This window comes from Pan paniscus, chromosome 4, assembly GCF_029289425.2.
Source record: "Pan paniscus chromosome 4, NHGRI_mPanPan1-v2.0_pri, whole genome shotgun sequence".
Lineage (NCBI taxonomy): Eukaryota > Metazoa > Chordata > Mammalia > Primates > Hominidae > Pan > Pan paniscus.
Window position 1 is genome coordinate 162,525,367 of NC_073253.2, and position 25,501 is coordinate 162,550,867.

The following is a 25,501-nucleotide window of genomic DNA, read 5'->3' on the forward strand; positions in this document are numbered from 1 at the left end:
CATCAAGTGTTGATAGTAATGGTTGTAAGGTCCTTTGGTTTATAGCTCTAACCACATTGGGAATGATATATTTTAGTGGAGAATTAGTCTCTGGCATTGCTGAAACTGATTACTTATAGCATCACTCACACCATGTATATAACAAGTGCTGATGGTGTAGTATTTCAGCTGTGATGACATAAGAATTTTTTTTAACCTTATTGAGCCAGCTTCTGCCTTCTATTCTTGAACTCCTTTTTGACTTTGGCTGTGTGTGACTCAACAACTCTCTGTAAGTCAACAGCTGCCAGATGTTAAGTGTAATTAAGGCTTTACATGTATTTGTAACCTACGACATGTGTTCGGAACACAGGAAGCAAGGTAGCAAAGGAAGAAAAGGAAAACTCTTGACTCAGTTTTAATTATCCTCTGCCTGTTTAATGGATGCTAACAGGCACTAGGAAGCTATGGTCTTGCCATTTTTTATAAGCTCAATGGCCGGAGGCTTATTATGGTTTTAGACAAGTATCTACATCCTAACTGTAATTGGTGATGAGGCAGTTGATTTAAAAGAATTCTTTTACAAACAAGAGTATATCATTAACATTTCCCCTCAAATATTTGTGGTCTAATATATGGTGTGATTACTTACTGAGGCAAAGTATCTGCTATACATATATTCACCTGCTGATAGACTGTGATCCATCCATCTCACTAGATGTCAGAATGTAGATGAGTTAATTAACTCTTGAGATCTAGAATAATTCTTCTGTGATAGGAAAGTCAAAGTGTTTTCAAAACATCAAGCACATGATGGAAATAGGCACCTTGGTGAGTGCTGTAAATGTAAATGTCATGTGCCTTTTGGTTAATTTCAGTAATGTTAGCAGCATCTCTACTGATATATCGTACTTTTTGTATTTTTATGGAAAAGTAAGATATTGCATTACTTAATGGAATAAACGTTAAATATATCTAAATATATGTAGCTTAACTAAAAACTGCATTTTATTTACATTGTGGCAGAATAAGCTGAAAATAGAACCCCATTTCATTGCTTATCATTTTGTAGTTTTATATTTACTATTAAGAGTAAAATAATAATAATAGTAACATGAATAATAATAGCTAATATCGATCGACTTATTGGTGTGTGTGTGTTTGTTACACACACCTACACACATATTTATTGCATGTGACCACAAGATGCAAGTACTATTATTCTTCCATTTTACAGGTGAGAAAATGGAAACAGAAGTGTTAAATAGCTTGATCAGAACAACAACAACAAAACAGTCCTCACAGCAAGTAAGAGAACTCTCCATCCAGGCAGATTTAATACAAAATAGAAGAAGAAATAAAAATAAGCAAAAGTCAGAAATCTGAGCATTGAATTGTTAGCCCACAGTAGGTTTTCATTGTGAGCAAAGACTGCTACCAGAACTGCAATTGGGAAATGACCTGAGGCTTAGAGCAACAAGGACATGAAACTGAGATTTCTGTAGTAAGCCAGGAAACCTAAAAAGAGGTATGTGTTCAACACTACCACATGCATATTGCCTGTGTAGAATCAAATACAAATTTTTTAGCAGGCAAGAATCCCAGTTTAGGCCTGTGTGATTTTTGAAAATTAAAATAAACCAACATATCTAAAATTAAATATAATTAAGTATGTAAGGACGGGCACGGTGGCTCACGCCTGTAATTCCAGCACTTTGGGAGGTCGAGGCAGGCGGATCACAAGGTCAGGAGGTCAAGACCATCCTGGTTAACACGGTGAAACCCTGTCTCTACTAAAAATACAAAAAATTAACTGGGCATGGTGGTGGACGCCTGTAGTCCCAGCTACTCGGGAGGCTGAGGCAGGAGAATGGTGTGAACCCAGGAGGTGGAGCTTGCAGTGAGCCGAGATTGGGCCATTGTACTCCAGCCTGGGCAACCAAGCAAGACTTCATCTCAAAAAAAAAAAAAGAAAAAGAAAAAAGAGAAAAAGGAAACAAACCTTCATAGTTAAGTGTGAGCAAGTCCATAAATAATTGATTTTGACCTTTAAAGTTTTAAAACATTAGAATTTATCATTTACATACTATTAACTATGTATAATAGAAAAACTAAACAACAATTGAAAAGCAATATCAGTTTTATAAATGAAATGCAAATTGTTGAAATTAAAAAAAGTTTAGTACATAACAGTGAATATGAGTTCAAGCACAATTAAAGAAATAATAAGAGTAATCATAAGAAATCAGCAACAGACTGCACAGAGAGAAAAGACATAAAAATACAACAGAAGCATTTAGAGAGAAAATGGGTAGCGTAAGATCAGCTGAGTTTAATTGGTGAAAAGAATAGAGTATGGAAGTGAATAAATATATAAAAGAGGCAATGACTGAGACTTTTTTTATATTAAGAAATCATGAATTTACACAAATAGAGGCACAAAATATATCAAGTAAGATTAGAATGCTAAATAGACTGGTACAACATACATATTATAGTCCTTAGAGCACCACTAAAAAATTTGTGAAAAGATAGACAAAAAGCCTAGACAAAATTTAAATGAAAATTTTAAATAATTTATTAACTGACAACAATTAGGCAAAGAAATACAGAGAGAGGAAAATGCAGGGAGCACAAACAGGAAAACATAAATAATAAACCTAAATCCAGTCATATCAATAATTACATTAAATATAAATTGACTATCATACCAATTAAAAGACAGAGATTGTCAGATTACTTAAATAACAAGACCTAATTATATGCTGGCTACAAAAGGCATATGTCAAATGTAAAGACAACAGAAAAGTTGAAAGTAAATAAATGGAAATAGATGAGTCACACGTTTATTGCTTACAATAAAAATAAGAAAGCTGGCTTGACTGCTTTATGTAAGGCAAAATAGACTTTAAGATCACGAGAATTACAAGAGAAAAAGATGAGCATTTCAAATTGATAAAAGGGTCAATTTATTCTAGGGATATAAAAGTCTATGTGCCTAATAACATAGTTTTACAGCGAGAAAGAGAAGGAATAAAAGACAAAGCAAAATTAACAAAAATAAAGGAGGAAAGAGGAAAAAAAACTACAGATTTAACTCTTTTCTCAGTAACTGAAAAAATATCTAGACAGAAATATAGGATATAGAGAATTTGAAAAACGTTGTTGACCACCTTGACCTAATAGACATTTATAGGACACTACACACGAGAATTCTTGTATCACATTATTTTTCAAGGAAAAATTCTGCAATATATTCTATATGTTGTGCTATAAAATAAGTCTCAATAAGTTTCAAGATGGAAATCCTGGAGAGTTTGTTTTCTGTCCACCAAGCATGTAATTTAGAAATCGGTATCAATCAGACAAGTCCCAGATATTTGGAAGTAAAATTACACACTTCTAAGTAACCTGTGGGTCAAAGAAGTAGATGAGAAATTTAAAAATTTTGGAACTGAATGATTTGCATGCACAATACATTCAAATTTTGGGGGTACAGATAAAGAGGAAAATATTATAGGTTTGCAAATTTACTTAAGAAATAAAGAAAATATTTCACATCAGTGGTCTACATTTCTACCGCAAGAACCTAGAGAAGGATGAGAAAAAAAAAACTCAAATTAAGTAGAAATAAATAAGATAAGTGCAGAAATTAGGGAAATGGAAAATAAACAATACAATAAATTAAAGCCAACAGCTGTTTGAAAAATCGATAAAATAAAACTCCAGTAAGAATGATCAATTTAAGAAAAGAAAGGATCCCTCATATCAAAAATGAAAAAGAATATTGTTAGAGATTTACACATATTAAAAAAAGTCATAAATGTTTGTGAAATTGACAAATTCCCTGTAAAACACAATTAATATTAGAAAGCATATATTACCTCAGAAGTCTTTATTAGGGTCACCATATATTTATGATAAAATGTTCAATCCATCAGAAAGCTATAATGCTAAGCTTACAACAGGTACCTATAAAATAACCTTAAATAGACACAGAGCAAACATTGACAAAACAGTATTGAGAAACACCCATCACAGTAAGAAATTTCAATATGTATCTTACAATTATAGATAGGACACACCAACAGCAAATTAGTAGTAATGCATAAAATGTATAGCATGAAATGCTTATAATAATAAAGAAGAATGGCTGAACATTAAAGACATAAAGGATCAAATTTTGAAGGTATAGAAAACAACAATTGAATGAACTTAAAGAAAGAAATAATTTGTATACATAAGGGTAGAAATTGATAAACTAAAAACATACACAGATAGTAGGAAGAGTCAGAAAAACAGAATTTTTTTTCTTTTGAAAGAAAAAAAATTTTATTGGTGAAACCAGTTCAGTTAAGAAAAAGAAGGCACAAATATTATGAGGAATGAAAATAAAGACAGTATTCTACAAACCTAGCAGAAATTTTTGAAAAGCCTAAACAATACATGGATAACCTATTGTATTTATGTCAACCTATTTGAAAGCATAAATGAAATGGGCACATTCCTAGAAAATTTATTGTTCCTAAATTTTCTAAATCAACTCACGACAAAATAGAAAATAGTGATAATTCTATGTAAAGAAATAAAGCAAGTTTCTTCCTCTGTAGACTGATGATCATCATAATAGCTACATTTGTTTTTTGGTTATTCTGATGCAGGCAACAATCTAAGCATTTTCCGCTGCTTTGTGTCATTCAGTACCCTCCTCCACCCCGTGAAAGTAGGTGCTATTTTTATGTCCCTTTTATAAATGAAGTCAGCAGAAGTAATTAATTCTAAGACTATCTGGTCAACAAGTATTTTTAAAACAGACATTCTAACTCCTGATTTTCTTAACCTTAGGCTATCTGGTGACTGTTTTGTAGGGCTGCTTTTTTAATTAAAAGGGAAAACTATATAAAAGCATTTAGGACAGTGCTTGACACATTTCGAAGCCTTCAGTAACTGTAAACTAACCTAGTAGCCTTGCAGCTAACTCACTACTGTCTCTTTCCTTCTCTCTCTCTGATGAAAAAAATTGTTTAGGGAGGAAGAGTCTCATATAGTCAGGTGAATGTACATGTTTGTAATGCTCTCACATAGGATAACTGATTGGTATAGTTTTTAATACTGAAATTGATTTTTAATTTCGTTGGAATTTTCATCAGCAGAAAACCATCTCCAACTAGCCAGGCTCCTGGACATTTCATTTTTATTTCTGAACTGCCAGTTTTTCAGCAGAACCCTTTTGTTGTGGCTGATTTTGGGTTTTCCAAATTGGGCTTTGTTCAGATTGGAATGGGAAAATGCCACCACATCAGAGGAGAATGCCACCTTCACCTTTTTCTTTGAAAGTTATAAGCTTACAGGAAAACCTAGGATACTGGAAACTCTTCTGTCTTCACTAGCTATCTTGGTGTTTCCTTGATTTAGTATGTGTTTATTAACATTGGAATGGTTCTAGTTACAAATTGTAAATGTTTGGAGACATCAGAAGATATTTATATAGATTAAAATAATGAGTCTAAAAGTTTACAAATATCAAAATATCAATCTCTTAGGTATCATATATTAAAAAATGTAATTCTTAAAGTACACTTCTGAAATATAAATATTTGGCTTAAACTTTTATGAATAATAATGCATGTACACTTACTCTGTTGTTTTAAGCCAGAGGATTTTGGGTGAACAGTTTTATCAACATTTGGGAAAATATCTAAATATGTAAAAACAGATGAACTTTAAAAGGGCATTAAAAGAGAGTTTATGTGAAGACTTTTAGGATATGCAAGCATAAAACATTAGTATTCATAAATACTTCCTCTGGTGCCTTCCAAAATGGTGATCATTAAATATGTAAATATGTAGGCTTTTATATTTGTATAAAAATAATATTTTAGATAATGTTGATAACGGTTTTAAACTGATTATTTTGTATGGCTCACACATATCTACAATTGGCCAACATTTAAATATAACATATTTAAATGCGAGATAACAATTTGGCATTTCATTTTGATACGTCAAACAGAAATAAAATTATATTTTATCACTTACAACTGCTACATTTTTCTTGATAACTTTCTATGGGCAAAAACTTAAGGCATCATGTCAAATCACTTCAATTTCTTTGATAAAAAGTACTATAACATTATAATATCTATCTTTTTCTTAAATATCTGCTAGAAAAAATTGTACTCCATATTCATTCTTGACTTTAAAATGTACGCTCTAACATTTGCACAAGAAAAATGACCCTTGTTTGTTTACAAGGGATTCTCTTTGTTTTAGGATGAATGATTTTAGAAAAAGGCCGCTTAAAAAAGGAATCAATATTCAAAAGAACAAATATTTCAAATTAAATAGTAAAAATAGTTTATTGCAACTGTATCTTGAAAAAAATAAACCTAATTATCAAAACTATATTTCAGTTTGTTTAATTTCATTTACTATTAGAACTAGGCATATTTTGCATAGTTCAGTTTAAATTTAATATTATTCACTATTTGAATGATGCATATTTTTTTTCGAAGTGATAAAGAATAACAGTTTGGGGGTGGGGCATATATAGTCATGTTACAGCAAAATTGTTTGATTGTACCACATTATATCCTTCCCTTTAGGCTTGCATTTTGCAGCAGGATCATAGAGGGTCATTTTTTTTCCAAAAAATACTTGATGAGTTCATTAATTTTCCTAAGGGCTTCTCATTAACCTTTTATTTAAATAATTATCAAGTTGAGATTTTCTTGGTACGCGATATGACCAATGATTTTTTTACTGTATCCTGGCCAATTGAAATATTACATTATGAAACCCTGGATCGTATTTAAATCTTCTGTTATAGTAAGCCTCTTCTGACACTGAACTGATGGGAATAGTGGAATACTGTGTCTTGACAGCCAGGTGGATGTAAAGGTGCACTTTGTGTATACTGTGTGTATTTTGACAAGGTGGGGAAGGGGGTGCAGTGAAAGAGCGCTGCTTCGTCGCGGCAGGGCAGAGTTGAGATTTTAGAACCCTCCCCTATCCCCACCCCAGGCCTCTGCTGATGACAACCTCGCTGAGAGGGACAGAGTTACCTCCTACCATTCCCCTCAGGTCCTCTTCTGATCATGGTGATGAAATTATATTTAACATTTAGCCTTCTCTGCCCCCAGCAAGGAGAGAGGGAGGGCTGGGGATAAAAGTCCGGGATCCCCGCGCTGGTCTCCACGGACAACACTTGGTCTTTTAAAATTTTACTCTGGTGTGTTTGTAAAAGTGTAGGGATGGGGCTCCTTGCTACAGCAGGCTGTACTTGGGGCTTGTTTTGTCTGCTGCCGTTTCCAATTTGCAGGTTTCTCTAGCACCAGGTTTGGAACATATGAGGCAAAAACAAACCCCAGGGAACTCGCCACCATGTAGTTCCTGAGTCTACCTTGTCCTGTCCCATTTTTCAGAAACTGCTTATGTGATTTTTGTATGTAATGTCCAGGGGTTTTAGCTGTACTTAGTGGGAAAAGTAGAAAAGGGGAACATTAAATCTTGGTCCAGAACCAGATGTCTGTCAAATCAGATTTTGAAGTTCCCATCGTCGTGACCACACTATTTCTATCTTCTCTTGTTAACTGACTTAATTCTGTTAGATTTTCGTTATTCTGTGACCTTTTTGATGAACTATTTTTTTTTTGCATAATTTTTCTTGACTTCATGAAAATCTGCAACTTCCCAAGCTTTACAATCTAATTATAGATTGGCACCATATTACTTTCTGCTATCAGCAAGTAATTAATTACTTAGACGTTGATACGGTAGTTGATATGAGAAGAGATACTAGGAGAAAGTGGGCAGGGATGGGTAGGGATTAATTTTATAAGTGGTCATTCGTGACTATTTTCATGTTATTACAACTTTTATTTCTCTGTATAAAATGTCTTCTCTTAAATTCAGGGTGCTTGCATAACAAACATTTAGACAATGAAAGTTTTCTGTATTGCATACAGTTAGCTTTTATCTTCTTGCCCTTGTAGTATAAAATCTGTTCCAATGCTGGCATTTTCAGTGCTATTTGTGTATCCTGGTATTACCATGACATGATAATTCTGACTTAACTACATATGTGCTTTTCCTAGTTAAAGGTTATTTCAAAGTTGGTAAAAACTTAGAAAATAAAGCCATGATCACAATGCATAGACATCTCTCTCCTTAAAATTGCATCCCAAATAGAATTAGTGGGTCAAAGGATGACCCTTGAATTCTGTTGCAAAATTTCTCTCTAAAAAAGGCATGGAGGCTGGGCGCGGTGGCTCACGCCTGTAATCCCAGCACTTTGGGAAGCTGAGGTGGGCAGATCACGAGGTCAGGAGATCGAGACCATCCTGGCTAACACGGTGAAACCCCGTCTCTACTAAAAATACAAAAAATTAGCTGGGTGTGGTGGCGGGTGCCTGTAGTCCCAGCTACTCGGGAGGCTGAGGCAGGAGAATGGCGTGAACCCAGGAGATGGAGCTTGCAGTGAGCCGAGATAACGCCACTGCACTCCAGGCTGGGCGACAGAGTGAGACTCCGTCTCAAAAAAAAAAAAAAAAAAAAAAAAGGCATGGAGAGGATCTGGATTATACACTGTGGTTACGATCAAGAAAAGACAATTTAACGTCCAAGATATTTATCAAGAGGGTTATTTTAAGGCTTGTGTTCCCCTCTTTTGATCACTGAACAGTTTTTAGACATTAACATTCTCTCCCAACCTTAAATTACACTAAAATTGCTTTATGTAAATATTATAGATTGCATGTAATCATTTATCTATAAAAATATTGATTCTGGCCTTGATAATGTACCATGGGGCCACACTGGGTGAGTTATCGGCAACAGCCATAGAGCACATACCTGAAATAAAATGTATTGGCACATCATCTATATGCACTTTTATCAGTGATATCAGGAGACTGGAGGCAGATAGAAGATAAATAATACATATGTATTCCATGAATACTGATATATTGTGCCTCCTTGTTATCTTTCTGAAAGATAGTAAAGAAGAATGAAGGGTTCACGGCTTTCCACTAGAAATCTTAGCTTGGAGAATCACACAATGAGTAGTTTCTCTCTTTCATTCAAAGCTGCCACAGAGCTTACTGAAAACATAATTATGCAAGATGAATTAGGGCAAAATCAGTCTCCCATCGATGAGCAAAGTAAGTGCAAAACAGTAAGTTGAGCTAGTATTAAAAATGCTTCCATACTAATTTACATTCTGAGAAGTCTGTATAGAATGCAGGGCTTCTTGCTGTAAGATAAAATACATGGAAAACAATGGTTGGAAATCAATCCATATAGAAGAATATTTGGGAAAACTGGGTATGGTATGAGCAAACTGAACTAGGTATGTGTGATAGCTTCTCAATAGAGTAAATCCCCAGTCCTTTGGAGAGTTCACCCCAAACTAGATGAACAGCTGGTGAACAGGCTGTGAAGGCATGAGGCTTCCTTGCACCTCCTTGACCTGTGCAAGGCATGAGGTCACCTTGCACCACGATGTGACCTCCATGGCTCCCTGTTCTTTTTTTTTTTCTTTCTTTCTTTTCTTTTTTTTTTTTTTGAAACGGAGTTTCGCTCTTGTTGCCCAGGCTCAGGCTGGAGTACAATGGCGTGATCTCAGCTCACCACAACCTCCGCCTCCCGGGTTCAAGCGACTCTCCTGCCTCGGCCTCCCGAGTAGCTGGGATGACAGCCATGCGCCACCACACCCGGCTAATTTTGTATTTTTAGTAGAGATGGGGTTTATCCATGTTTGTCAGGCTGGTCTCGAACTCTTGACCTCAGGTGATCAGCCTGCCTCGGCCTCCCAAAGTGCTAGGATTACAGGAGTGAGCCACTGCGCCCGGCCTGTTCTTTTCCTATGTAATATTTATCACTGTATGGATTGCACTTTGTTTATGTGATTCTTTGATTAATGCCTTTTTCCCCAATTAGACTGTAAATGTCATGGACTATATTTTTATAATGCACACTGTTATATCCCTGATGCCTCACACAGTACTAGGAACAATAAATATTTGTTGAGTGATTTAATAACTGGATAGACCCACTTTTTTTTTCTTTCTCCTGAGTATATGGCTCACCAGCTTCATATGTTAAGCCAGCATACCTGAAAAAAGCTTGGTCCAGAACCTGTCCCAGGTATTAATACTTACAATGAGGTTCCTATTCTTTGAGTTAGTGGAGAGTAGAAAGATACCAAACTAGGAATTGTGGGGAAATGGTGGCATTGGCAAGGAGTGAACCTGATGGAAAGTGAAGATGGAAAGGTAATTTTAAAAAAAAATCAATATTGATTTTAGAGGAAAATCTTCCTTTCTATATACCAATGTAAACATACTCATTTAGCTTTTCCTGGCAAATTCAGCACAGACCTTCCAATTTTCTTTACAATGCTGTTCCTTTGTGGCTCGGGGGCTATAAGCTTGAAGGTGAAACTCTTAAAGTGCACTTTTTCTTTTCTAAAATTTGTGGTTACTTTTTAAATGTATGCAAATCTTACTTGATTCCTGAAGACCTCAAGTTTGTTTTCTCATAAAAATAAGATTTCAATTTCTTATCTCAAGTAATTTTAACTAAAGAAGGGGCACTGTGTGTACTCCATGTCCTCCCATGGCCCTCAGCCCACTGTTAACCTCTGGAACCCAGGCCAAAAACCACATGCAATGCTCTTCACAAAGCCTCCTGTCCTCATACAACTTTTCCTTCTTTCCTGAGGAGGTCTTTGAAACTAGTTCTAGATAATGAGATGTGGGAAAACCATGTTAAAAGTTGTCTTAATACACACCCACTCCGTTTTAAATGGGATTACATAGCTACAAATCCTCACATGTGGAATAAAAATATGTGTTTTAGTTTGGGTTTTCATTTATTGTGGGAAAATGAAGCAACATATCTTATGACTCTGTCCAGAAGGAACTTGCTCTCTAAGGACAAGATGGAAGAATATTAATATCAAATGACTTTTCTTCAATGACTTAAGGATGAGAAAAGCAACAATAGAAAGATCTTGTAATATTATGTATACACACATACACACATACTCAGTAACTTCATTTTCATAGACTACAGAGACTGAAATATAAATTTTAATGTATAATTATGAGACAGTACCAAGGATGCAAACTGGAACAGAATACACTGGGCAGAGAATTTCAGAGAGCATGATAAACTGTACCCAGGGAATAAACAGCAGCACTTAGCAGTGTGCCGATGGCAGAGAGGACTTCCCTCTTCACTGCACAGGTAGTGGGTAATCACCCCATGCTGACAGGAACCTGCACTTGGGTTAGCTCTCCAATGAATAAGTTTCATTCTGAAGAGACAATTATGTATAGAATTGGGCTTGATTCCATTTACACAACCAAATTAGGCTGGGAAAGCTCAGTGTTCAGTGAAGACAAGAAAAAAACTCAGAATAAAAAGACATATGTCTATTACAAATTAAAGTCCCACTAGGTTAATGTGAGCTACACAGTGGTTTGGTGGTTTGTAAAATAAAAGGTAAAAAATGATATCGAGTATGTGGGCTACCATAGAGTGTCAAGTTACATCAAGAGTTTAGAGACAGAATGATAAGGAATGATCTTAATGTAATAGATATACGTAGAGTGGGTAAACTCCTGGCTTTGGTGTTATTTATGAGGTTTTCTCCACTCATAGCAGAGAAGTGCATTTCTTCACTGCATTTTTTTCATTGTCATAAATTGGTTAAAGACAAAAGAAATCAGCATTATACATCAGTAAGTAGAGTGGACCACATGATTCTATCTGTTTTGCATTGAAATCTTAAAATATCTTTTAAGGAGCCAAGTAGTAAGCACAAATAAATAAACTGCACAAAAATGTTGCCAGGTTTGCTTTTGCTGGAGGCTGCTGACACTATAGAAGCAGCACAAGTTGGGGGTCTGCAGGTACAGAGGTGAACCTGGATCTGCTGTATGCCCAGGTGTGACCTTGGACATGGTGTTTAACCTCTCTTTGTAAAGTGGTGATGTCAACACCTAAAATGCTGGGCTATGATGGTATTTAAATGGCATAAAGCCTAAAGGTATCTGGCCCATTTTCTGACACCTAATAACACACTTTATAGAACATGACAACGTGTTCAATAAAAACCTATTCTCTTTGCTCCCTGTCAGATCATGAGTTCCCCCTATAGGTCCCCATGTGCACACATTCACTTTCCATAAGTGAGGCCAACTTGTGGCTTTAAATTGTGTTAGCAAAGAGAGATTCTTTGATACCATTTAGAAACCAAAGGACTAGCTCTTCATCCCTAGGATGCTGATTTCAGGGACACATTACATATACATACCTAACATAACCTCATTTCTGCCAATGATGGACCACATATAAAACATGGTCTTGTAGGATTATAATACTGTATTTTTAGTGTATCTTTTCTATGTTTAAATACAAAGATACTTGCCACTATGTTACTTTGCCTACAGTATTCAGTACATAACATGCTGTGCATGTTTGTAGTGTAAGAGCAGTAGACTAAACCTAAGCCTAGGTGTGTAATAGGCTAGACCATCTAGGTTTGTGTAAGTCACTCTGATGTTCTCAGAGCAAACATCACCTAAGGATGCATTGCTCAGAACGTATCCCTCTCTTTAAGCAATGCATGATAGCATTTATTAAAAACGACTAGTTTGGCACATGTTATATGAGGCACACAATCACCCTGAGAAGATTTTAAGAGATTAATGCCCAGATATTATAGATGAGAAAATTGGGGTTCGTGGAGTTACGGGAATTGCCATAAATGAGACTTGTCAGTGGAAACTAGGACGGGCACCCAGGTCTTCTAGCTGCCACTCGTATTTATTAGAGGGTTAACGCTGTATGACCTGAACCTTAATCTGATCCCTGCGGAGGGATCAGATCCAGGTATTGCGACCATCAAGATGCATGGCCTTGGATAAGTGCCTTAAATCCTCTGGTCCCGTTTCCTCATCTACAAAAGGATTACAGTAATATTATCATCTTCATAAAGTTGCAAAACATTAAAAAATATAGAAGTTGCAAAGTAAAAGGTGCACAAGTAAGCACTTGGTGTATATTAGCTATTTTGATACGTTCCGGGTTTTTTCAGCTACATGGAGCTACCTAGACAACAGGGTCAACATGCCTAAAAATCTCTGAAATAAAATCTGAGCATTTTGTCCTACCATCGATATTTACTTTCTTTCTTTTGTTTGTTTTTCAAAGATATCCCACTGTCCTGAATACTCTTGTCCAAGATCTGTTTCTGTACACCATGGTGAATTTGATGTCTCTGTCAGATGGGAAAAGTGGCTGCTTTTTTGTAAGGATAAATTTTAACTTTGTAAAGCATCTCACAAATTTTAATCAGCTTCTCTGTCACTGTCACCCTAGGAACCAACTTCACCCTTGCCGAACTGGGCATCTGTGAGCCCTCCCCACACCGAAGCGGCTACTGCTCCGACATGGGGATCCTTCACCAGGGCTACTCCCTTAGCACAGGGTCTGACGCCGACTCCGACACCGAGGGAGGGATGTCTCCAGAACACGCCATCAGACTGTGGGGCAGAGGGATAAAATCCAGGCGCAGTTCCGGCCTGTCCAGTCGTGAAAACTCGGCCCTTACCCTGACTGACTCTGACAACGAAAACAAATCAGATGATGAGAACGGTAGGCCTGCTTCTTAAATAGCTTTTAACGTTCTGTGCACTGCACCACGTGGGGCTTTGAATGTTTTTGTTTTTTAATGAAGCGGCGTCATAAAACCATTCATTTTCTTTGAAATCGACCTTGTCTACCCAGTGTGAGCTGGGGGGAAGTAAACCAGCAACCCTCCAGCACACAAGAAATGAGAAGAGAATTTTAAAATCACATTCTGATGATAACACAGCATTCAGGTGTAGTCAGTTGGTCTTATTAGCAAGTAAATTACATTGCAAAAGAGGCGGCTTGATAAACTATGACCTATACCTAGAAAATGTCCTCTCTCCACAAGTTTCTAGGTCTTTGTATTGATTTCCCCTTCCCAGTAAATGGAAACCTGGGTTATTTTTTTTCGTGACGATCTCTTAAGAATCCCACCTTATCTTAGACTTTCATTTCCAGGCGGCAATGCCTCATATCCGTATTGAAGATCAAACTTGGAACAGGTGCTCTGGAGCTTAATAATGACAAATAGGAAGAGACTTGTCTTCAGAAAAAGAATTCTTTATATGTTTACTTTTCCCCTTGGCAACTATGTAGGTTAATGGTTTCCCCCATCTTCTGTCACAAATCACTATTGCCTATCCATCAGCTTTCTAGGTGGATTTTAATGAAACTTTGAAAATTAAATCCTTCCGATCATTAAGCAGTAAATATAGAGAAGCCTAAGCAAAGTCATTAAAGAGATAAGGTGCTTTTTTGTGGGTTTCTGAGCAATTCCGAAGTGTGTTTAGTCAAAAACATTTTTTTAAAAAGATAAATTGCATTAGGTTACAGCTGATTTAAGAAGAAAACATCAAATGCTATGTGGTTTGTTATGAATAGATGGCATGTTTTCTAAAAGAATTACCATTACCATTAAAATGTTTACAAATAGATCAGTTAAGAATGTTTATATAAAATATTATAAACTTCTGCCAGAGCAGCTTTAAGTATTTCCTTTCATTTAAAAAAGAAAAAGGAAATTTGCAGGCGGACAGCTTGTTGTGAATGCAAAAGCATAGCTAAATATCATTTAATCTCAAAACTGTGTTGAAAATACATCATTTCCTGGGTAAGTCGCACATACTCAAAAAGATGTCACTTTTTTGAATTTAAATTTATGTTTAATTTTGAAATAATTTATTCTACAGTGGGGACAAGGGGATGTGTCTTACTTATGCCTCCGTTCATGTAGCTAATCAAGGTGTACCCTCAAGGAAAAATCTGCACTTGACTCCTTTTGAATTTTAACAAAATTCTGACACTTGGCACATTTGACACTCTGAGGTGCTTATTTAATAGGAAATTACTTTTAGAAGTTTCCATAAAAGCATACGTTGAATCCATTTACTGATGTCCTTTTTCAGCTTCATTGCGTGTGTCAGATACTATTTAAATGAAGGCAATTTGATTGCCTAATAAATAAAATCACTTGTAATCCAAGAATTTATGGCACATTTTAAACAAGGAATTTTAGCAAGTCCCTCATAGTTGGTATTCTTATACCTATAGTGGGAACCGTCTATACAGAGTTATTTATACATATTTATAGACCTGCACCTTCTCCCATTTAAGTTATATGCATCTAAAAAACTCATCTAATAAGGGAGGGTCTCTGGTGAAGCCAAGGGCACAAAAAATCCTTGCCGTGAATTTACCTAGAAGAGTTATGGATGAAAAAAAATCTGAAATTCGACATATATTTGGTAGATCAATAGTAGTTTCATTTTTTTCGTATTATTTGAAACATCGTATTTGAATAATTTTTACTTTCTGCGAGTCTATGTAAATCCCTGCATACTGATAAGAAATAAACCCTTAGATACAGTGTCCTGATTCTTTCCTATAGTGCTAGTTGCAGTGCAGTCAGAATTACATAAAGAGAAATGTACTTAGAAGCACTAAGCAACTCTGTATGTGAGTGTGGCTGGCAAGGCACAAAGGAGGTATTGAAGCCAGAGTTCAAACTAGGTGAGAGATGCTTATTTTTAAATATACAGGTAGAATGTCTTTGTTTTTCTTTTTAAAACATTTTTTCAATATTTTACATATTCAAAAGAGGTACATAATGTATCTTCTGTTCTCATTCTTGGCCAGAAATAAAAATAAGAAATTTTACACATCACATCATAAACTCTTTAAGCAAATACAAATTGAAGTGTGAGCAACTCTGCAGGCAGAGGTGTTAACTTCAGTAAACTTCTTGCTCTTTCTCTCTGACGAATTCTGTTTAGCTCACAAAGAAATCAATGCTTTTTCACATCACTGATTTTATGAAGTTTGGGAATGTATTATCATATAGATTGACAGTTGCCCCACTGGTTCCACACCACGGCATGGACACTTACAAAGCCATCATTAATTTCTCACACTTGTACCCAGCGATGGCTTCCTCCATAATAAACACTGTGTCCTTCAGAACCAAATCAATAACCTTTTAGGTATGCCTTTCTTGAGGAGGAAGTAACAGGAATCTATACTTTGAGAAAGAAGCGCTCCAATTTGATTTTAGGTTTTAAAGATACATGGTCAGAAAATGAATCTTTTCTGTGGGGTTCCATATGTTTTAATTTCATTTCTTGGTGGGATTTTGGGATACATGGATTTTTCACCGTGTTTACTTAAAAATCTCCCTTAAAAAATTCCAGTTGTGATTTTGCTAAGCATAGTTAATGAGTGAAGACAGATCTCGGAAACCAACTTCCTTTTTGGTAATATGAAGTGTATATTCAGTCTGCAAAGTCATATAGTAAAATCTTTAATTTTGCCAACAGTTCTCCCTAGATCAATGTTGATTGTGCTTCCTACATGCTGCTGTGACAAAAATGACCCATTGGATAACTTGACAGTCCCATCAAACAGACGAACCTGTCTTTCTTTTCTTTCTTCTTTTTTTTTTTTTTTTTTTTTTTTTTTTTTTGGTAGTGTAGACACCATAGTGCTTCATCCTACACTCGCTGATTTAGCCTCTGCATTAACATTGTGCTGGCTTGGATTGGGTTGCTTCAAATACATAAAACTCTCAGATTCGTGTTATCTTTTCAAGTTCTTTAATCCTATCTTGAAGTCAGTTATGATTTGGCTAGAAATGGCAATGAGAGTTGAGAACAGCCTGGCCAAGTTTTTGCTGCTGTGAAATTTGAAAGGGCTTTCCTAGTAACTTTAAATTAGAGTCCATACTTTTGTTTAATAATAAATGTCCCACTTAAAATATGTCCTCTCTAAGGCCATTTGTATTATCTGAGTTATGGAGAAAAAGGGGTAGTCACTAATACACAAGAATAACTAATTGCCTCCTTAAAGATGCAAAGCAGTACAAACTGTAAAATTCTAGTCTATGTTCTCTTGACTCCCTTAGGTGATTTCTTCACTTAGGGACTTAAAAATTTACTTGTTTTTTTTTTTTTTTTTTTCCTTCCAGCAGAATTCTAGTTTCAGTTATTTTATTGGAAATCCAGAAAGGGAAAAAACAAAAAAACAAAAAACAAAGAAAATAAAGTTGGTATGAAATAGGAAGCCAGAAATGGCAGTAAGTGAAATCTGGTGTTGGTTAAATCTTTAAGAAAATTATTCTTCCCCTCCCCTCTCCATGTCCACCCAAAGTAAATAAGTACAATGTTCATTTTCATCTGTTGTAATTGGGAAATTTACAATCCTCATAATGTACTTTGAGGTTGAGATATAAATGTTGGGTTAATTCCATTGCATTTCACAAAATGCATTTATAAAACAAGCTGGCTCTGGGCACGTAATGGATTTATGTAAAGCGTATTTGTGAAACACAGATTCTATTAGATTGAGTCCTTTTGGGAAAAGGTCTGTAGCGTATCTGTCTCCTCGGCAGAGTTCCAACACACCCAGGTACTCACTGCTTGTTAACTGAGACATGAGGAATGAAGCCTGAGGGAAGGAAGGATTTTCCTTAACACCAGGGACAATGTCCTTAGATTGTTACTGCCAACCAAGTTGCATTCATTTGTCATTTAAGGTGAGTTACTTAAATTTTTCTCCTTTCTCTCCAGAAAGCGGCCTCTCAATAAATCTAGCATTGGAGCGTTTCTTAAGTAAACACAAACTAAACATGCGAGTGGAATTCTATTTCTACTCCCACTCTATTACTCTTACATGCTCAAATTAACTTTGTATTTTATAACCCACTCTACTCCTTTCTTCTCCCTAATCCCTCATGTAAAATCACAGAGAATGCCTGGAACAGACATAAAAACTTACTACGAGCTCCAGACCTAGCCAAAGGCCCATAATTTTGCTGTTAAGGAAGTGAAAAGTCAGTGGTAAGAATAGTGAAAGAGGTAGCTACAAAAAGCATACATTCATATTTGACTGTGCTTGATGTTGATATGGGATGATTTCTTTTCCAGCCACATTTTATGAAGCCAATTTCCATGGAACTAAAGAAAATTGTCTCAATTTCTTAAAAACAAAACAAAATTTGAAAACATAACAAAAAACAAAACAAAACAAAACAAAAACCCAGAACAAAGTTTTAAGCCATTTGGATGACATTGATTTCAATTTGTGTTTTTAGGCTTTATTTTATATACCTGTACATTTAAAAGAATACCATTATAAAGAAGAGTATGAAATGAGTTATCATGGATTTAAAAAAATGAAGGACACGGACACAAAATATCATAGGTTCTGTCTTTTCCATTCCTAAATGAAAGAATGATCTCCTTTACATTTTTCTAATTCAATTCCCTCAAAGTCCAGGTATTGGAGGCTATAGAGAAGACTTATTTTTAAAAAGTTTATTAATGGGAGTCTTAATATATGATTACTATGATGCTAAAACACAGCTGATAATAACATACAACCAGAGGCAAAATGTAAGAATATCACATTGTCACATGGCATGATATGAAAGCTAGAAGTGAAAGGATTGATGTTCTGCAAATGGACTCGTATGAGACTTTAGAGGTTTACGTTTTTGGCAAATTAAGCAATTCTTACGTTACTGTAAAGGAGAACAGAGTACGTCAAGGAGCGTAGGAGTCTGTGCCTTATTTCAGTGCTGCACTTTCCAGATTATAAACTTTAGTGGCATGGTCTTTAGTTATTTATATATTTCTTTCTTTCCTTTGGTGGTTTCTTTCATGTTTGTTAATGCTCCCAGGGGCTATCAAGGAATGGCTCCATTCAATAAATACAATAAATAAAATGAAGAACTAAGCCTTCCTTTTGGCAAGGGCAGCCTGATTATTACATGTGTAATCTCCAGGCCTTCAGGGACACATTGGGCTTGGTGGATAATCATTTGGTTTTAAGCTGCTGAGTTCCTGATATCAGTACTTTAACTTCAGTTGAGTTGCTCTTTTTACTGCGAAGGCAGTAAAATGGTAAGAAGCAAAATGTTTTTGTCCGTTCATGATTGGAAGCCTCTTCAGTCAGAAAACTCTTTTTTTGCTTATTGTTCAGTCATTTTTTTAAGTTTAGTTGTTGTTTGTCAATGATCAAATTAAGTTTATCTAATAGGTGGGAGAGATGTGCCATGCATTGAGAATTAAGGTCATAAATAAGATGAGTTAAAGCTAAGGAAGTTGATAGTATAAATTTTCTACAGACAATTGAATCAGAAGAAGCCTGCTCAGAAAATAATATCAAAGTAAACGGGTTAGAGAAGAATGTATGAGGAGTAATGAGGCACTTCAATTAGCCATTCTGAAACTGAGACATAGCAGGTAGAAGAAAATTTCAGGTATTAATAATAGATTTGTAAATAGGATGGAAATTCCACATATATGGCCATTATGTATATAGGCTTATACATGAAACTAAAAATGTTACTTGTGATTTAATTTTGAGTATTATTTAAGTGCTAGCTGTAAGAACCTTCTAGAAAATTATTCTTTCTTGCTTTCCATCAACTCAGTTTCAGGAATGTTAAAGGAGTTTCAGGTGTGGCTAAGTGGCTTATGGGATATTTAACAACAGAAGTTACCAACTGCATGTTAGTCTACAGGCTGAATCCAGTTTGAATTGTTTAATTTGATTAGTGCAGTATCAACCATTTTTAGATTAACAACCAACATTTTAAAAGTAAGAGATTTTATATTAGAAATTTTTATTTTTGGCCATTCTCAAAACCTAAGAAGATTCAGTCACACTGGTTCAGGTTTTGGTCGGGACAGATCAGATTAGAAGCAGTAGCAGTTCTGGATAGATTCCATGTCTTTGAGGTCACCTGATCTTCCTCCAGGCTACTCTGTTGTTTAAGGTCTGACTTAGCCTTTGTAGACCCTTGAGTTATCAACCCTGACCTACATACAGTCTTTATGGAAATCAGATATAAAAATTGTAGAAAGCTAGAACTCAGCAATTTTATGGGTTCATGTATTCAGAGCTAGAATGTTACTTCTTTTGGTAAGTTTGCTCCATCTGCAAAGTGGGTTTAATTTTGCTCTACTAAATTTCTAAAATGGTTTTAAGGCATTTAGATTTAAATGCTTCAGATAAAATTAAATCAAATTACAATCAATTTAATTTGGAAAGTAATAAAATAATTGTATATGTGGGGGGTGAGTTTAAGTGGGTAATATGTCAACTCCATTTTCCGAAGTAGTAGATGCCCTGAAGTACTGAAAAATTAAGGTCAGAGTATTTGATTTAACACATATTTTTAAAGCTATTTTAATGTAAAAGTATTTAGGTGGACTATTTGGAAATAGATGGAGGGAAAACCTGCTTTAAAAACTTTAGCTACTTCAGCTGATTGAAGAAAACCCCAGGGCTTTTCAGGAGGAAGCCATTTAAAGTGGAGGAAAATGACTTTGTGCTAATTATGTTCAGTTTTGATCCAGCAAATGGTTTATGGGGTCTGTAACAATGAAGTTGGAGACAATAAAGCAAAGGCTAGAAGAGAGACATGCAGTGATACACGAAGACCTCCAGTATGCCGAGAGAGAAAGACATGGAGCAATGTTAGCTAATGCTGAACTGGGAACCAGTGAGTCAGAAACAAACAGAACAGCGAGTGTTCCACAAACCAGGAATGTTCTTCAACCAGTGGATAAGCAGGATAGCCAAGGAACATTCAGGAGTGACTCTCACTCCCCATCCTCATTTCTTATTTGTGAAGAAGAAAAGATAACTGAAATATAAGCATGTTTCCTAAGGAAAGGGGACTGAAATATTTGAGTAGGCATTCTTTGAAAAAGAGTAGGTTAACAGATAACTTATGCAGAGTTATACCATTCTGAGGGGAATAAAAAAGATAAACACCACGGCAGTCTTTCCATCTGTGTTAATCATGAGAAAAGGGGCCTGAACTCACTTACAGTGAGAAAGTTAGGCACTGGAGGAGTTTTGGGAAGTATTTTTTGTAGTATTTTATGCAAGAAATAGACTATGACACATTCAATAATCAAAAAGGATCTTTGAAAGGAATTTTTAAAGAAGAAAATTGGTGTTTGAAAGGTACCACACTATGCTTAGATATGAACATTTTAATATGCACACAAATATAAATATAAAACTATGTGTTGTTTTATTCAATATTGGTGAAAAATAGAAAAGTACTCTCAGATGAAGAGATGTGTTAATTTGGGGTGGGGGGACTTATTTCTGAAAAGATTTCAAGTAATTGCTAATTGCTCTGCATTGGACAAAGCCATTGTGTGTATGTCTCTTTGTATTTGTGTGTCTGTGTTGTGTGTGCATGGTGGGGAAGGTGCTTTGTTGGGAAGAGGGATGTTATTGAGAGAGATAGAAATCAATAAATATAAATTGACCAAATTCCAGGGAAATGAAGGCCATATACGAAAATGCCAAAATGAGCACTGTGGACATTTTGTAGCATATAGTTTTGGGGGGAGAGAGAGAAAAGAAACCTGTGTTGACCTTCGTAGGTCTTGAACTCTATGGGTCATCTTACATCAAGGAGCATGCCCTTTAAAGCCTTGGATCCCTTAAACCAATGATGCTGTCTCACCCAGGTAAGACATGGGGAATCCGCTTTCCTTGCAATATGTCCCTCTTCCTTTCCCAACTTTCGTCTTTCCCCCAACACCTTCCCTCCCCACCTGCATCCAGCAGGGCCTAATCACCTACTCCATGAGCTAATTTTTTTATTATTACATTCTGTCCTCTCGTTAAAACTAGTGAGATCATGTCTCTAAGATATGATTTGAGCATCATGATAAACTGGTGCAGGATAAAAAAAAAAAAAAAAAACTTCCGTATAAATGTACCTTCATTTTCCCTTGTTCTTTAAAATTTTAACTTTTGAATATGTTTTATGATGCAAGTAATTTATTGGTATATGTATATACACACATACACTTGCACACACATAGCGTATATGAACAGGTTACATAAATACAGAAATGTATACATTGGAGATGTGTCCAAAAGACTTATGCTGATTGTTTTAGACCTTTTATTTCCCAGGAAATTAAGCCTAAGCAACCACTCACTCCTCAAAATATTTGGATATTTCATTATTTTGTGGCAACCTGTTTGGTTGTCTTTGTATTGGTAATGACCGTATGTGCTAATGATACCTAACTATGTTATAGTAAAATTTGTATTTTTTTCTTCTAATTCTCTCTGCTGACTTTCACTTCCTAGATGAATAGACAAAAATATTGACTTTGTTGTTTCTTGAAGAAACCAAGCACTCCTATGCATTTACAGAGACATTCCTGTGTAACCTCAATAGGGAGAGAAGAAAATAAACATTATATATGTTAGCATACTGGTACAGTAAGGGAAGCTTTGAGAAGGTATGGTTTTAATTAGGTTGTAAATAGGGGTCAGGACTTTTATGTATGGAAATGAGATGATGGATATTCTAAATGAAGAAAAGCCAGAGTGTATAGTGGTTGGAGATGGGAGGTGAGGTGAAGATGATTATGATTTTTCAGGGGACACTTTCTAGTCTTGAAAAAATTCCAACTCCAGTCAGGATAATTGGAATATAGTGATTTGATTGAGTAGCAGTAGAAATAGATGAATAGATGTGTAGCAATCAGATGACCAAGAGCTGTGAGCTTCATCTTAAGGAGTTAAGGTCTGATCAAGCAGATAATACAGAACTATTGAAAGTTTATGTGAGCAAAGACTGCAATATCTTAGGAAGCATCTGATTAAAACACACAGATACAGCGCGTGCACACGCGTGCGCGCATACACACACGCACACACACACACGTTTGGATGGAAAGTAACAAAGAAGTGATATCAGAAAGAGAAGCAGTAGTCCTGGTAGAAGGACTCCAGAAACCCTTATACCACAAAGAGTCTACCTGCTTCTTGGCATTTCAGTAGCAGAAATTAACCTCTGACTACCATATGAATGCTGAATATTAGTAACTAAGATGATAAAATTCAAAAAGCATATAATTTTATGCTGAATAGCAGGAAAATGGGAGGAGGTACATAACCCCACACTCCCGCAGTACAGGGAGTGTTCCTTACAGTGCAATCTATTCTGCTTACATGTAGAATACAGTATTACAACAATTAGACTCCAGTGTTTATAATATTTAACCAAATGATTAAATAATAAAGTAACATCAAATATTGCTTTGCACAAGGAAAGAAGTCATAATATTATTTTTAAGGGCACAGTAAGTATGTTGTAGGTGAACGTTGGCTAGAACTATTCCAGGTTAATAGTTTCTTGAATATTATTTCTGCTTCTATATCTTTGCCGCTTCTTCATGAGTCATATTCTCATGCAATTTGTTTAATTGCTCCTGTAACTATAGTTATGTCTCCCTTCTTATCTCTAATCTTTTATATTTTTATCTCTCATTTTTTTAATCAGACTTGAAAGAGATCTATTTTTTTTCAAGCTTTCTGCTTGTCTTTATTTACTTTAATTTTTCTTTCTCATTACATTCATCTTTATTGTATTTTTTAATTTCCTCATTTTAACTTTTGGAGAATATTGTGGGGTTTTTTTAGGTTAATTTTAATTTTTTTTTTTTTTTTTTACTTCCATAGGTTATTGGAGAACAGGTGGTGTTTGGTTACATGAGTGAGTTCTTTAGTGGTGATTGTGAGATTTTGGTGCACCCATCACCTGAGCAGTATACACTGCATCCTATTTGTAGCATTTTATCCCTCAGCCCCTTCCCACCCTTTCCCCCTGAGTCCCCAAAGTCCATTGTGTCTTTCTTATGCTTTTGCATCCTCATACTTTAGCTCCCACTTATAAGTGAGAATGTATGATGTTTGGTTTTCCATCCCTGAGTTACTTCACTTAGAATAATGCTGTGAATGCTATTAATTCATTCCTTTTTATGGCTGAGTAGTATTCCATTATATGTATGTGTGTGTGTGTGTGTGTGTGTGTGTGTGTGTGTGTGTTTGTTACAGTTTCTTTATCCACTCATTGATTGATGGGCATTTGGGTTGGTTCCACGTTTTTGCAATTGTGAATTGTGCTGCTATAAACATGCGTGTGCAAGTATCTTTTTCATATAATGACTTATTTTCCTCTGAGTAGATACCCAGTAGTGAAATTGCTGGATCAAATTGTAGTTCTACTTTTAGTTCTTTAAGGAATCTCCACACTGTTTTCCTTGCTGGCCGTACTAGTTTACATTCCCACCAGCAGTGTAGAAGTGTTCCCTGTTCACCGCATCTATTATTTTTGGATTTTTTGATTATAGCCATTCTTGCGGCAGTAAAGTGGTATCACATTGTGGTTTTGATTTGCATTTCCCTGATCATTAGTGATGTTGAGCATTTTTTCATATGTTTTTTGGCCATTTGTATATCTTCTTTTGAAAATAATCTATTCTTGTCCTTAGCCTACTTTTTGATGGGATTATTATTTTTTTCTTATTGATTTGTTTGAGTTTGTTATAGATTTTGGATGTTAGTCCTTTGTCAGATGTATAGATTGTGAAGATTTTCTCCCACTCTGGGTTGTCTGTTTACTCTGCTGACTTTTCCTTTTGCCATCCAGAAGCTCTTCAGTTTAATTAAGTCTCAGTTACCTATCTTTGTTTTTATTGCATTTGCTTTTGGGTTCCTGGTCATAAAATCCTTGCTTCAGCCAATGACCACGATTTTTCCAATGTCATCTTCTAGAATTTTTATAGTTTCAGATCTTAGATTTAAGTCCTTAATCCATCTTGAGATGATTTTTGTATAAGATGAGAGATGAGGATCCAGTTTCGTTCTCCTACCTGTGGCTAGCCAAATATCGCAGCACCATTTGTTGAAAAGGGTGTCCTTTCCCCACTTTATGTTTTTGTTTGCATTGTTGAAGATCAGTTCCTGCAAGTATTTGGGTTTACTTCTGGCTTCCCTATTCTGTCCCATTATTATATGCCTATTTTTATACCAGTACTGTGTTGTTTTAGTGACTATGGCATTATAGTATTGTTTGAAATCAGGTAATGTGATGCCTCCAGATTTGTTCTTTTTGTTTAGTCTTGCTTTGGCTGTGCTGACTTTTTTTTGGTTCCATATGAATTTTAGAATTTTTTTCTAATTCAGTGAAGAATCATGGTGATATTTTGATGGGAATTGCATTGAATTTGTAGATTGTTTTCAGCAGTATGGTCGTTTTGTAATATTGATTATACCCATCCATGAGCATGGGATGTGTTTCCATTTGTTTGTGTCGTCTATGATTTCTTTAGGCAGTGTTTTGTAGTTTTCCTTGTAGAGGTCTTTCACCTCCTTGGTTAGGTATATTCCTAAGTGTTTTGTTGTTGTTGTTGTTGTTTTTGTGGTTATTGTAAAAGGGGTTGAATTCTTGATTTGATTCTCAGCTTGGTCACTGTCGGTGTATAGAAGAGCTACTGATTTGTGTACACTAACTTTGTATCCGGAAAGTTTGTTGAATTCTTGGATTAGTTCTAGG

The 25,501-nt window shown here is 35.5% G+C and overlaps 1 protein-coding gene across 6 annotated transcripts in view; it reads left to right on the plus strand.

Annotated features, from left to right (window-relative positions):
- The window catches only part of TENM2 (teneurin transmembrane protein 2), a 3,238,122-nt gene that overhangs the window by 2,338,519 nt on the left and 874,102 nt on the right, over nt 1–25,501 (plus strand). For all 6 annotated transcript variants that reach the window (XM_063604288.1, XM_063604290.1, XM_055112852.2 and 3 more), the window contains one exon: nt 13,369–13,644. In XM_063604288.1, the coding sequence (XP_063460358.1) occupies nt 13,369–13,644 (276 nt within the window). The remainder of the gene's footprint in view (nt 1–13,368; nt 13,645–25,501) is intronic.